Genomic DNA, 13,981 nt, shown 5'->3' with positions numbered 1-13,981 from the left:
TTGGAAGTTCTCTGCACACGGGGAAGATTTATCCATAACTACAAATGTGAACCCCAGAACAGTTTGGCAGCGGTCATTGGGGGACCTGACTCTAATGTCTGTCTCCACATGGCAGTCATTCTGAACAACTATAAGATTCCACGTGTAAGTTGGCTACCCAAGGAACTGGGAGTTTATAAATCTGGGGTGGATGCAGGAAGAGGAGTATCATAGAGTTTCAGGCTTCATGCTGCTAAAGGAACAAATATATACCAAGGGAAAATAATCCTTAAGTTGACTTCATGTGCATTTCCAAACTGCCAGGGTTCACTTCCCCGCTCCTCCACATGCAGCTGCTGGGTGACCTTGGGCTAGTCACACTTCTCTGAGGTCTCTCAGTCTCACTCATGTCTCAGAGTTCTTGTTGTGGGGGAGGAAGGGAAAGGAGATTGTGAGCTGCTTTGAGACCTCTTAGGGTAGTGAAAGGTGGGATATCAAGTCCAAACTCCTCCTCCTCCTCCTCCTCCCCCTCCTCCTCCCCCTCTTCTTCTTCTTCTTCTTCTTCTTCTTCTTCTTCTTCTTCTTCTTCTTCTTCTTCCTAATATTCCTTTTATGACCTCTATTAGTCCAACTCCCTGTTCACTGCAAGAACCCACAGCATTCCTGGCACGTGGACATCCACCTCTCCTTAAATACCTCAGATGATTGAGAAATGCAGAAGCAGTGCTAGAGAGTCAGGCAGGAATGTAGGTCAAACATAATTGTGGAATCTTAACTGCCAAGCCATTGGGGGGGGGAGTCCTCTGCATCAACTTTTTTTCTTTCTTTTTTTAAAAAGAGGGTCCCTTAGTAACATAGTCATAGGAATTGGGGTGGGGTGTGGAAGAGATATGTGTGAAAATGGCCCCTTGGACACAGCAGCTGAGTTTCCAGCCTGATCACCATTTTGCAATATGCACAATGCCCCGGATCCAGCATTGTTCCAGGGATTTGCAATGGTGTTGGGAACAGGAGAAGAGGAAGGTTATATATATATATATATAGGGAAACCCTGCAAAGTAGTTTTCTCTTCCTACAGGGATAGATGAGAGAAATAATAACTGTGTTTTGATAAGTCAGAGGGCCTTCTCGGTAGTGGCGCCTGCCCTGTGGAACGCTCTCCCATCAGATGTCAAGGAAATAAGCAGCTATCCTATTTTTAAAAGACATCTGAAGGCAGCCCTGTTTAGGGAAATTTAAAATATTTAATGCTGTATTGCTTTTAACACTCAATTGGGAGGCGCCCAGAGTGGCTGCTGAAACTCAGCCAGATGGGCGGGGTATAAATAAATAATTATTATTATTATTATTATTATTATTATTATTATTATTATTTCTAGGTCCTCTCTAGAGGGGGGAATCCTTCTGCTTAATAACTGGCCATCAAAAAATGCAGCTCATAACACAGCTAGGAGAAATGACTTCGTTGCTTTTTCAAACCACTAATGTGTACATAGCCGGGAAAAGAAAAAAAAAGTTGCAAAATGATATTTCAATATTATTATTATTATTTTGAAAATACCTTTTCCACTCTTCTCGTTGTTCTTGATTTTCTCCAGCTCACCTATAGCTCCGCTCCAGAAACCAACAGCAACCCCCAAGCTGCGTTTGAGTACTGGATGTTTCCAAGTGCATCCAATCAACACAAGGCTCTTCTCCAATTACTGCTGCATTTTGGGTGGACGTGGATTGGAGTGCTTTATTTCAGTGTCGCAAGCACAGAGATATTTGTACAGAACATGCTTCCCGTGTTTTCCAAGAACGGTATCTGCTTTGACTTCATAGAGAAATTACCCCAAATAGATTTTTCCAGTCAGATTGAAAAAATGTTGCAGAAGGCGATTGAAACATTTAGGGTCATCGTGGGAAGCAAGGCCAATGTGGTGGTCTTCCACGGGGAGACTCACACTATGATAGTTTTTAGAAATTGTATTCAGTATTTACAGTTTTATGATATATGGGTGAACAGCCAAGGTAAAGTATGGCTTATGACAGCTGAGATGGCTTTCACGTCCCTTCCTCTTCAAAGAAGGTGGAATGTCGACATCCTGCATGGTGCGCTATCCTTTGCTGTCCACTCAGAGGAGGTGCTGGGGTTCCATCAATTTCTTCAGATGAGGAATCCTGCTTCTGAAACAGAAGATGGCTTCATCAGGGTCTTCTGGGAAAAGGCATTTGAATGTTTCTTCCCCATATCCATGGTTGACCAGGAGGTTGATGAAATCTGCACTGGAGAGGAGAGGCTGGAAACTCTTCCTGCATCTATTTTTGAAATGAGAATGACTGGCCACAGCTATTGCATATACAACGCTGTCTATGCTATCGCTCATGCTTTCAATGCCATGCATTCAACCAGATTGAAGCGCAGAGCAACGGGGGATGAAGGAAAATGGAAGCTTCTTAATCTACATCCGTGGCAGGTAAAGTTCTGAACTTTATTATAGATCTCACCCTATCCATGGGTGAAGAAACAAACCGTCCTCGATTGTTTAGAAATTAGTGGTGGGCCATCTAGCACTGCCTTATTTTGCAATTTCCTCAATGAGTTCAGAATTTGACATTATAAACTCACACAGAAGTTGTATTTCATAATTATATTAGAATTAAAATTTGCTCCAAGATGAAGTGGCCTGTGGACCTTTTAAGCCAGGCATAGGCAAACTCTGGCCCTCCAGATGTTTTGGACCTACAATTCCCATCACCCCTAGCTAAAAGGACCAGGGGTCAGGGATGATGGGAACTGTAGCCTCAAAACATCTGGAGGGCCGGAGTTTGCCAATGCCTGTTTAAAGCATTCCGCTCTTCATTTTCTTTAACTTTCTTAATTGTAAGATCATTGGCATTGACCTCATACCTCAGGCACCTCTCTATTGTTTGAAGATATAGGAAGCTTTACAGGCGAAGGCTTCTCTATGCAACTGGGAGCCCTGATCATGAAAGTTTTCAAAATAATATTTGACTGTATGTCCACAGCTCCCACACTGCAATTTTGCCTAATAAGTGGAGGTTTTGGAGGTCGAGCTTATTGGAATGTTCACACAGTTGGGCGAGTCAGCATAGGGTGAATCAGGGTTTCCAGAACTTGGGTCTCCAGCTGTTTTTGGACTACACTTCCTATCATACCTGACCACTGGTCATGTTAGCCAGGGATGATGGGAGTTGTAATCCAACAACAGCTGGATACCCAAGTTTGGGACACCCTGGGGTCAATGAATTGAAGCCTACAAATGAAGAGTTTTGGTTCAGCACAGAAGAGGTTAAGCGGACATTGAGTACATACCCTCCTCTCCCCCTGCAAGTCTCAACCTTTTTATTAGTTCATGCTTGCATAAGCCCAAAGATTGGCTCAGGGAACAAATCTACAATGACAGCACCTCTTTTATTTGCTCTTCTATATTGCCTCTAATTTGCTCATCGGCATTGTCATGGTGTCAATGTGTTTCTCCCCTCTGTTTAGATGCTCCACTTTCTGAGAAGTGTTTCATTTAACAACAGTGCCGGGGAAATGATTTCCTTTGACCAAAATGGGGAATTATTAGGTGGACTTGATATTATCAACTGGGTTATTTTCCCCAACCAGTCTTTTGTTAGAGTAAAGGTGGGAAAGATAGACCCCAATGCTCCCACAGACAAAGTGTTCGCAATTTCAGATGATATCATCATATGGCCTGACAGATTTAACCAGGTAGGGCCTGTACAGTATACATTTCTACAGGTATGTCCTTATTTTCTGCATTAAAACAAACAAACAAACCTCAAAGCAAAGCAAAAGTAGTTCATTGCCTAGTCCAGTGTTGCTTACAAATTCTGCATGTCGGGTATTCTGAAACCGAAAGTGAAGCTGGAAAAGCAAACACCCCCACCCCACCCCCACCCCACACTTTTATCACCCACTTGCTTATTTAGCTGCATCACTTAGTGATATTCCTCCCACCCACCCCCAAACAAGATGTATGGCCGCATTCTCAAATTGTGAAAATGTTGGGGACTTACGGGATCTAGAAAAGGGGAATTTTTGAGGAATTTCATGGATGAACTTAACACAGTAGCTTTCAAAACTCTCTCCAGCCATCAGTCACTGGACTAATTTTTCACAAAATACATTGGTAGGCACAAATAAATGGCAACCCCTTCTTCTTCAGTCGCCCATTTCTTACGAAAACATCACAGAGCTTTCGAAACACTATTTTCCCATAACTGTTAAAACAAGCCTCTTTCATTTATCAACAGGCCCAACCGCTTTCTCTATGCAATGATAAATGCTCTTTGGGTTACAGTAGAAAGAAGAAAGAGGGAAAGCCCCCTTGTTGCTATGATTGTCTTCCATGTCCAGAAAGAAAGATTTCAAACCAGATAGGTAAGAAATGGTTTTTTTAAAATGGAATATGTCAAGCATTTGGGCAGATGGTTGTATTAGAAATTCATTTCACTCAAGTCTAAAAATTTATTCAAAGTCCAGAAGGAGTGGGGTTTGCTGATGTGTCTATACCAGTCCTATTGTTCCCAATAGGGAAAAAGTATTATAGGCCATACAGAAAATATGGTTGTTTCAGAATGGCCAGGGATGACACACAAAAAAGGAAACCCATAATTTGGGAATTATTTGTGTGCGTAGCAGGGTTGACCAAACTGCTCATATCAGCCATATATATATATATATATATATATATATATATATATATATATATAATATCTCTCTCGCTCTACCCCCCCCCCCCGGTGTTTCTGTGTGTGGTGACTATAAAGAGTACCATTTTTTCGGTCCATAAGACACACTTTTTTCCTCCTAAAAAGTAAGGGGAAATGGAGTGAATGTGTGGGCGATCGCTAGCTCCCTTTCCGGCCCCAGCCCCTTGCCCAGGGCTCCATTGTTGAATGTTCAGCAGATGAAGGCTGTTTGTTTCCTCAGCGACATTTGACTGGATGATTAGATTATCTGTCTGGAAACTGTTGAAACAGCTCCCTTTCCTTTCCTAAAAAAGCTGCAGAACTGTGCAGAACTCCATAAAACCAGGATTTTTTCCCTTTGCAAAAGAAACTGCACAACTGTGAGGTGATCCCCCAAAACCCGGGGCTTTCCCCCTTTCCTTCTCTAAAAATCTAGGTGTGTCTTATGGTCAGGTGCATCTTATGGGGTGGAAAATATATAATGCTGATTAAATATAACACTGTCTGGATGTGCTGGTAAGAATCTGTTTAAACTACATGCAGACTATATAAGGTCTAAAGTCAAAGTGGACTTATTTATTGTTATCTATTTATGTATGCTGTATTGTTACAGCAAGGAAAATATACATTTTCCATATTTGGGTCTTCCTGGTGCTTTAATACATTTGGGGAGATATTCAGGTGTTCAAAAGCCCAAGGTAGTTGAATGTGCATGTGTACACAATCCATTTGCCTCCCTCCCTCCCTCCCTCCCTCCCTCCCTCCCACCCACCCCCTCCATGCTGCCCCGGGTGCTGGCAACTCCTGCTATGCCACTGAAACACATTAAGCCAAATGCACCTGGAATACCCCTTTCCTGTTCAATATATGCTGTAACAGTGAGTGGGCATGGTCAACATGCACAGGGATGTGAGAGGTGGGACCAGTGCATTCATGACCAGTCCCCTACATATTTTAAGCCCATAACTACATCTGTAAGTAGACATTGCATGCTAGGAAATCAACTCTAATTAGTCAAAGCCAACAACCGGAACCTCACCTACACGCTCCTCATCTCCCTCTAATTATGAAACAAATGTCATCATTTGTATGCTAGGCCTGAAGAAACAGAAGAACATTCACTGGCTTTGTTTTACTTTTCTTTTTCAGACATGGACGACTGCTTTCAGTGTCAAGAAGATCGTTATCCAAATAATAACAAAACTTTATGCATTCCAAAATATATAACCTTCTTGTCCTATGAAGAATCTTTAGGCGGCAGCATCACCATTGCTGCCCTCTCTTTTTCTTCCACCACAATTTTGGTGCTTTGGATATTTGTTAAGCACCGAAACACTCCCATAGTCAAAGCCAACAACCGGAACCTCACCTACACTCTCCTCATCTCCCTCATTCTCTCCTTCCTTTGTGCTTTGCTATTTATTGGGCAACCTGGAAAGCTGACATGCCTCCTTAGACAAGCTGCATTTGGCATCATCTTCTCAGTGTCAATGTCTTGCATCTTGGCCAAAACTGTCATTGTGATTCTCGCTTTCAAGGCCACCAAGCCAGGATCCAATATGAGGACCTGGATGGGGAAAGATCTGGCCAGCTCCATTGTTCTATCCTCCTCCTTTATTCAAGCTACCATTTGCACAGTGTGGCTGGTAACTTCTCCTCCATTCCCAGATACGGACATGCACTCCATGATGCAAGAAATTATACTGGAGTGTAATGAAGGTTCCACTATCATGTTCTACTCAGTCCTGGGCTTTATGGGCTTCCTGGCCATTGTCAGCTTTGCTGTGGCTTTCCTAGCCAGGAAGTTGCCTGACAGCTTTAATGAAGCCAAGTTCATCACCTTCAGCATGATGGTGTTCTGCAGTGTTTGGTTGTGTTTTATTCCATCCTATCTGAGCACCAAGGGGAAGTCCATGGTGGCTGTGGAGATCTTCTCTATCTTAGCCTCCAGTTTGGGACTACTGGGTTGCATCTTCACCCCAAAATGTTACATCATTTTGATAAGACCAGAACTGAACAACAAAGAACAGCTTATGAGGAAAAAGTAAAGAATGTTAATCCCTAATAGCCTTAAGCCAGCTCTTTGGTTCAAATTTATGATTCAGGTCTATTTTCAATGTAAGCTTAATCACACCTGTAGGGGAATCATGTTGAGCTCAAAGCAAATTAACTTCCAATTAAACATAGGTCGAAATGGTGCCTTCTCTTTTAGTAAATGGGACTTTATTGTTGATTCGGTTATTTCCATTAAAAATCATGATTAATTTTAATTGCACTGGGAGCTAAGTTTTCTTTCTTTCCTTCTTTCTCTTTTTTTTTGGGGGGGGGGGCGTTTTATTGTTTTAATCATTTAGTGTACAATCTTTACAACAAAAGACTTTACATCCAAAATAAAATCATATATGGCAAAACCTTGAGTCTCATGTTTTCATTTACTATACCAATCTCTTCTCAGATTCCATTATTTTAATATTCCTTAATATTTGTCTCCTTGTTTTAATTCCTTATTCTCAATCTCTTAAATTCTATATATCTTTAAAATTTTTCAATTGGTGCCCTCATCTCCCTCCCCCAAGAACCCATTGCTTCCCTCCACCCATGTGCAATCTTCTTTACATACTGTTATGTAAATATATATAATATAATATAATATAATATAATATAATATAATATAATAATATAATATGTTTTCTTTCTTTCTTACTTACTTAGAATTGGGGTACCCAGTAAAAGGGATTCAGGGGAGATGCCTTTGTTCGAACAGCCAGGCAGGGGCAAGTGGCCACAGCACTCCGCAGGTCCAATCCAATGGGGGAGTTACTCCTTGGCATGTCAAAGACGCCCTCATTTCCAGTTCACCACAAAATTCAAGTTCTTCTGGCAGGCGGGCCAGAGGGGGAGGGGTCTGTCCAATGATTTGGGCAAACCTCTTACATCTGTTGTCAATAAAGTTGTGGTCTGATTTCACAAAGATATTGGTTGTCATGTCTCTTATTCTTGGAATTGGGGAGTACAGAAGAGTAGGGTGGGAGAAATGCCTTGCTACACAAGTATACATTTCCCACAAAAGAGACACAAAACCTTTGATTCATGGGAGGTCACCTGACTATCAATCTGTACAGCAATGTGATCCCTCAAGAGTAAAATTATACCCTGATAAAACTGAACTTCAATTTCCTGGTCAAATATACTTGCAATTTTGCTGTTGGCTTTTATTTGAATCTCTACATCAGAACCCTCAGCCTAGGCCAGACCAGTGTCTGTCCTAAAACCTTGGGCTTCTATCACACTCAGCCATGTCTCTGTAGCACAGCAATGCAGATCTATGAGCAACAAAAAACCCTGTATTTTAATAGTTATAAGGTTTTTCTGTCCTTATATTGTCTATATGCTCTATATGTCTGTTAGGGTGTTTGGGGGTATGAGAATGTACTGAAATCTTGTAAAGAACACACAACAACAACAACAACAACAACAACAACAACAACAACAGCCCTGTGATTTTGTGCAGACTTTCCCTGATTCATAGGATCAAACCCTGTTTTTTCTGAATGAATTCTTGTTCCCACAGAATCATAGAATCATAGAGTTGGAAAGGGCCATGAGGGTCCAACCACTGCAATGCAGGAATCTTATGCCCAATGTGGGGTGGAACCCACGACCCTGAGATTATAAGTCTCATGCTCTCCCAACTGAGCATAGAGTTGAACTCTGAAAGTCTAATGATTAACTGAGAATGTATCTCAGCTAGCTCTGTCATGAGGTGTTTAGCTTAGATCACATGAAAAAGGATACAATTACAAATCTGTTTTTCTATGCTGTTTTATTATTGGTTATAAATTCCCCCCAGTGATATAATGTTTCTTTACATCGTACACCACTTAATAATCTCAATAAAGTTACAACGACCTCCACCCTACAAGTGTTTGGTTGTAAGGAATATTTTGTGCCATGGTAAATATTTTACATTGCTATTTCAACCCTTTCTTACTTTGATGCATGTGAGGAGAGTAGATCAAAGGTTTCAACAGGATAGGATACAATCATACTCTGTATAAAGCCACATATGAATTTATCTGATTTTTTGGAAGTTTAACATTTCCTCCTTATTATCTGCTCCTTTTTGTTTAGATCAGGCCTAAAAACAATAATGTAGCATTTAGGGGAAAAGATGCAGCTCAGTAAACCTAAGCCAGATGACAGGATGGAGAAGACCTCCACGGCCACCATGTATTTCCCCTTGGTGCTCAGGTAGGTTGGAACAAAGGAAAGCCACACACTGCAGAAGACCAACATGCTGAAAGTGATGAACTTGGCTTCATTGAAACTGTCCGGCAACTTCCTAGCAAAGAAAGCCACCGTGAAGCTGACAGTGGCTAGAAGGCCCATATAACCCAGGACACAGTAGAACATGGTGACTGACCCTTCATTACATTCAACGATGATTTCTCCATGCAATGAGTGACTGTCCAAATCTGGGAATGGGGGAGAAAAAACCAACCAACCAGCACAAACGGCGACTTGAACGAGGGAGCAACACAGTACGACGGAATGTGCCAATCTTTTCCCCACCCATTTCCTGAAGATGTTTCCTGGCTTGGAGGCCATGAAAGCCACAACCACTGTAATAGTCTTAGCCAAGACGGAAGAGACAGCAATAGAAAAGATGATGCCAAAAGCTGTTTGTCTGAGGAGGCAGGTGATGTTATTGGGTTGTCCAATGAACAGCAAAGTGCAGAGGAAGCAAAGGAGGAGGGAGGCAAGGAGAAGGTAGGTGAGGCTCCGATTGTTGGCTTTGACGATGGGAGTGTCCCGCTGCTTAAGGAAGACTGCCAGCACCAGAGCTGCGATCAGGGTAAAGAGAAGAGCCAGAGAAGTCAAAGTAAGGCCCAAAGTATCTTCAAAAGAAAGAAAACTTTGAATCTTGGGGATACAGTGATCTCTACGGTTATTAGGGAAGTGATCTTCGGGACATCTGGTACAGTAGTCCAGGTCTGTAAGAGAAATATAATATGCATACTGTAAAGATGCCCATAATTGTTCTCTCTTATTAAGAGCCACTTTTCTAAAAATCCACCCAAATCCAGTGTTTAAATCTTCTGGATTCAGCATTGTCCACCTTTATCCAGCATTGAAGTGAGAGAATAAATGTATTGAGTGAATGGACATCAAAATGGCAAATGAAATTCAGCATTAGCAGGTGTAAATTGCAGCAAAAATTTCACATATTCAGAAATTCAGTCTGATCTGGTGGTTATTGACTAGTAGTAAGATCTTTAAATTTTGGAGGATAGCTTGATCTATAGTGTGACCACTCTTGGAATACTAATGTGGTGCTGGAAAAGTTTCTGAAAGGGGCAAGTAAAATGATCAGAGGGTTGGAACAACTCCTTTTTGAGGAATGTTACAATTGCAGCTTTTAACTTCCAAGAAACAAAGGCATGGGAAGGTGGACACTACAGTGTTTGGATTATGCATGGTGTGAAGATTTGGAAGCCCACTGTGTTCACCTGTTAGGTTTCTTTGCAGGTGATTATATTATTATTGTTGAGTTTTTGGGTTTTTGTGTGTGATTTTTTAATCAATTTTTGAAGGAGGAAATAAAAAAAAATTATTTAATTGAGTACAAAACAAAAAGCAGGGTCAAGGATTGGTAAAGATAAATACTCTACAGCTATACAACCCATTGGAAGAATTGTCCAGAGAAATGAATAAAATTTATCTTGTTGACAATTTCTAATTAATAATCAATGTTCTTGCATGCTCCAGGCAATCGTTTACTCCCTCCCAAACTAGATGTTATTACACTAACCACAAATGAGAATTTTCTGCAAGTGGCAGCAGCTAAATATGAAGAAATCAGAAATGGTGCTTGTTTACACATATAAGTTCTACTACTATCCATACTTTTCATGACAAACTGTAAGCAACAGCAATGACTAGTACACAGTCTTTTTGTGAATAGTGAAATTTATTCCAAATAGAAAACAAAGGCAGACTGCCGCTTCATGCTCAAGGCCACTAGTTAATCAGATGATGACTCATCTAGCTCTCTAGCGTGATTCCGTCTCCTTTTAACTCTACGCTCAAACACCTCCCTCTGCTTCCGTCTGTATTGCAATTTCCTCTTATCCTGTAACCCTCCCCTCCTGCGTTCTTTTAACCTTAAAGACCCAGGAACAGGCTCGGACAAACTCTCTTCTGAGGTTTGATGAGTTTCTGGCATTTGCTCACCCCTCCCAGCCAATTCCTCAGCCCTTATCAAAACAAGCCTCCCTTCCAGTTCCGGGCTATCAGCCAAGTCCGACAGCTGAACCTCCTCACTTATCGGCTCTAACCTAACACAAACGTATTTATTATAAATATTACTCCTACCCGCCTGGTTCGAAATCATATCTTCTGGACATGCAGAACAGTCATAGCAACAAAATTTATTTCCCTCCTTTTTTTTCCTGCTGTACCCAGGATAGCACTGGTCATTACATAAAGAGAATGGAGGTACCTATTCTTGAACAAAGGAAGGATTTAGCATTAAACGTTTGGATTTCTTTTCTTTTCCAAATAATATCCGATAAACAAAGGGCTGATGAAATGAAATATTAACATCTGTGATCACACAAATGGCAAATTCAGTGTAAGAAATGCTGTAACAAGTCTTTAGGTGAGGGTGGGTCTACTCCACCACAATGAAGGAGGAAATCTAAGGCCGCCACCCCCACCCAATTACTATGAAAGTTATCCTTCGATATAAAGTGAGAATTTTCCACACCTGAGACAATTCTCTGTGCCATTCAAGTCTCTCTTCATTAATAGTGAGCACTTCACCAGGGGGAGCCTGAGGATCCAGTCTTCCCACTTTGACTTTGACATAAGAGTTATTTGGGAAAGTGACCAAGTTGGTAATGTCAAATCCAGCTACTATTTCTCTGTGTTCATTAAACATAATTTCATCACCAGCACTGTTATTGAATAGAAAGTCTCTAAACAATGAATGACTCTAGATGGGGAGAGAAAAAGAACTGGGGAAATGCCAAGACGTCGAAATTTTTTCAAAGATATTACTCTGGGACACCCCGCCACTGTACTGGAGAGCTTGCAGTCACAAGGACACTTTCCTTCATGTGTGGTGGGAGTGTGAAAAATGAACAGCTTATTGACTATATTCATGAATATTTCTTCATTAACAAGCCTGTCTATAGCCCTGCACTTGGCTGTTAAAAGTGATCTAAATTTCACCCTTGTTTAGAAGGAGCTGCTAACTGCTGCTGGCTGCAGTCAAACTTGAAACTGGAAGTCTACATTGGGGTCCTTCTGGGAATGAATGGTGTTGGACATTAACCCTTCATAGCAGGTTTTTGATGCTGTATGAGCACTATTTATATGCTTTATAAATAAAAATAGCATACCTCAGTGACACTTGCTTCTATGTTGCAAGGCTACCTTATCAATAAGTGACTCTTACTTTGAAAATCTCTTTTCATGGAATCTATTTTACTACAATGTCTGCAAAAGTGCAGTGAACTTTCCGTTTCTCTTATTCCAATTTCAGTAATGTTCTCCACACAGGCTTTGTTCTCTTTTTAATTTATTGTTGATCTTATTTGTATGTTGTTGTATTTGAAAATGTAATAAATCTTTAATAGGTTTACCACACAAACCCTTGCATATTCATTCTGAAAAAGTTCTATGAAATTAAAAAAATGATTTATTCCTATATGTGCTTGAGAGGGAACCAATTTATGTGTGGAACTTTTTTTTTCCAGTGTAAAAGATCATAATGAGACACATTAACCAGCTTAAGGTAGCAGATATGGGAAGGTAGCAGATAGGTTGAGGAGATGAGTGAGATCAGGAGTTTGGGCCTATGTTGTACATAACTTTCATGATAAAAAGTGTTCTATTATTCTGTACTTCATACCACAGTGTTCTACCATACAGTTATGTATGCAACTATTTTTCAGTTAAAGGGTTATGGTAAGGGACAGCATCTCACTTATGGTACCAAGTGTGAGGTGCAACATTTGAACACTTCACCAAAAGTTGCAAAATCTTCCATCACCCTCCCCTCAAACTCCACTCTTCCTGAAAATAGATAATCTTTTTTTAATAAAAACAAAACAAAACATACCCTAAATATTTCTAGGGAGGATTGAAATTGATGAGCGGGACCAAGGGTTTAGACACATGTTCTAAATGGATTGCAGAGGCATTACCTTCCAGGGTTCCACTTTCCAAGGATGCATCTTGCCTCCATTTTCCATTTGTCTGTAATTTAATCTTTGTGAATGCATGATCTGCAAGGCATGTGCCACAGCATAGACAGCATTATAGATACTGTAGCTGTGACCGGTCATGCTTAATTGAAAAAATTGCCCAGGAAGGCTCTCCAGCTTCTCCTCACCACTACATGCTCCATCAATATCTGTGAAGCCATCAGAACTTGGAACAAAGCAGTCAAATGCTTGTTCCCAGAAATCTGTGATAAAACCATCTCCTTTGGCTTGAGTAGGTTTTAAAGTCTGAATATATTTTTGGAATCCTTGAACCTCATTTGAAGGAATTGTGAAGGAAATAGCACCATGGAACATTTGGATATCCCAGGTTTTTTGTAATATAAAGAGTGCAAAATCAATCTGGGCTGTTGTAATCCATACTTTCCCAAAAGATGTGGTCTCGTTGTACTGAGACTCAGCTGCTAGAGACTTCTTTATCCCCAAGATAATGGCTGCCAGCCATCTAATATTCGCAGTTTCTCCATATAGAACAATCACATTGGCTTTGCTGTTCTTGAAAACTGGCACGCTCTTCATAATGTATTTGTTCATTTCACTCATTTCCAATATTCTCATATAAATTGGAACTTTATTTGTGAAGGCTGAACAGATTCCATTCTTGGAAAGGATTGCTTCCATGACCTGTAAGAAATGTTCTCCACCAGCATCATCAAAAGTCATCAGCCCAACCCATTTCCATCTAAAATGCACTAGTAGCTCAACAATTCCTTGGTACTGGAGAGCTTCATTGGGGACCATGCGGTAAAAGGAAGGGAAAGCTGCTTGATGATTCATTGCTGGTTGAAATGAGCCGTATGAAAACTAACACAAAGAAAGAAACAGATTTTAACGGTATTAGCATCCTGAAGAATGAGCCAGGTTGCATTTCCCCTTGCCTCTTTTCCAAAGCAAACTATTGGTCCAAAGAAGCAAGACAATATGCATCCAGCTCCAAAACCTGGATGATATAATTTAATTTGATCTGTTCCTTGAAGCCAAGAAATCGAGGCACAGACAGAAGT

The 13,981-nt window shown here is 40.8% G+C and overlaps 2 protein-coding genes across 2 annotated transcripts; one reads left to right on the top strand and one right to left on the bottom strand.

Moving 5' to 3' along the window:
* The first annotated feature begins 93 nt into the window (after positions 1 to 93).
* On the top strand, positions 94 to 6,734 carry LOC118078000 (vomeronasal type-2 receptor 26-like). The gene is made up of 5 exons (XM_060269886.2): positions 94 to 144; positions 1,578 to 2,438; positions 3,476 to 3,703; positions 4,249 to 4,375; positions 5,836 to 6,734. Exons 1-5 carry the CDS (start codon positions 109 to 111, stop codon positions 6,732 to 6,734), a joined length of 2,151 nt encoding a protein of 716 aa, XP_060125869.2. The 5' UTR covers positions 94 to 108.
* A 2,044-nt stretch (positions 6,735 to 8,778) lies between these two features.
* Positions 8,779 to 13,718, bottom strand: LOC132591305 (vomeronasal type-2 receptor 26-like). Its single transcript, XM_088659944.1, has 4 exons — positions 12,900 to 13,718; positions 11,456 to 11,683; positions 11,062 to 11,188; positions 8,779 to 9,680 (listed from the first exon to the last, which is right to left on the bottom strand). The coding sequence occupies exons 1-4, from the start codon at positions 13,716 to 13,718 to the stop codon at positions 8,779 to 8,781; spliced, it is 2,076 nt and encodes a 691-aa protein (XP_088516070.1).
* Positions 13,719 to 13,981: the final 263 nt, after the last annotated feature.

This window comes from Zootoca vivipara, chromosome 16 (assembly GCF_965207765.1).
Source record: "Zootoca vivipara chromosome 16, rZooViv2.hap1.1, whole genome shotgun sequence".
Classification (NCBI taxonomy): domain Eukaryota; kingdom Metazoa; phylum Chordata; class Lepidosauria; order Squamata; family Lacertidae; genus Zootoca; species Zootoca vivipara.
The sequence above is the reverse complement of the archived record's forward strand: the minus strand, read 5'-3'. Positions and strand labels throughout refer to the sequence as shown.